General features: G+C 61.9%; 1 protein-coding gene across 1 annotated transcript in view; it reads right to left on the reverse strand.

Moving 5' to 3' along the window:
• KIF9 (kinesin family member 9) overlaps nt 1-955 on the reverse strand; it is a 34,543-nt gene that overhangs the window by 15,842 nt on the left and 17,746 nt on the right. Inside the window, exon 10 of the mRNA XM_014540501.1 lies at nt 651-728. Coding sequence (XP_014395987.1) covers nt 651-728 — 78 coding nt within the window. The remainder of the gene's footprint in view (nt 1-650; nt 729-955) is intronic.

Genomic DNA, 955 nt, shown 5'->3' on the forward strand with positions numbered 1-955 from the left:
AGGGCCTGGCGTTTGCCGCCAGGATGTAGAATCCAGAAAGTGTAACGGGTTTGGCAGGAGCTCAGGGCATGCATGTGCCCCTGTGCGCAGTAACTAGGATTCCGTAAGCACAGTAAACGCAGCCGGATGATCGGCACATGTGTTTCCCCTTACGAGATGCTGCCCAGATGCTCTCCAGCGCGGCCGGATCCGTTCTCCGACCAGAAAGAGAGCGGCGTCCCTGTCTCAGGACCTCTCGCCACCAAGTTGCAGTCAGAAAAATTCTAATTTTTGCTCGTCTGGGGTTTTAATTTGCATTTCCCCGACTCATGGGAATGCTGAGCGTTCCCTCTGATGGGTCAGCCCAGCTTGCTGGGCTGGTGGGGAGGAGGTTCGCAGGGACACACCCGGAGAGGCTGGGAGATGGCCCAGCTGGCTCCGCTCTCCAACAGGCAGCTGTCAGGGACACCCCTGCTGACGCCACAGGCACCCCTGACCTCGCCCTTTCCCTCGTGGCAGCCCCCACAGGGGTGTCCGGGGACCCTGATGGCTGGCCGGTCCTGGAACAGGAAGGGACTGGCCCGGATTACACCTCTGGTTGAGGCCGGAAGGGAAGCCAGGCCTGTGTGACCAGAACCCACCCCCCCACCGCCCCCGCAGGCCCCCAGTACCTCCGCGTCGTACTTCTCGTTGACGGCAGGCTCGGTGGTGACCAGCTTCATCCTGCTCGCGAACCGCAGCGAGGACAGCTGAAACGGGACAGAGCTCGCTACTGGGGGCAATTCCTTACGAGGGGAGATATTTCGAAATAGGAAAGGGCTCCACTAGGATGACAAACCCCTGTTCAGAGACAAGCTCCGCATCCGCCGCGGGGTCTCCTGCGACCGTGGAGTGACCTCAGGAGGGTCTTGCCCGAGCCCCTCTGGAGGGACCGCCAGCCAGGGGCGATGATGGCAGAGGCTGTGTGGCAGCCGCA

This window comes from Myotis brandtii, unplaced genomic scaffold (genome assembly GCF_000412655.1).
Source record: "Myotis brandtii unplaced genomic scaffold, ASM41265v1 scaffold246, whole genome shotgun sequence".
NCBI lineage: Eukaryota > Metazoa > Chordata > Mammalia > Chiroptera > Vespertilionidae > Myotis > Myotis brandtii.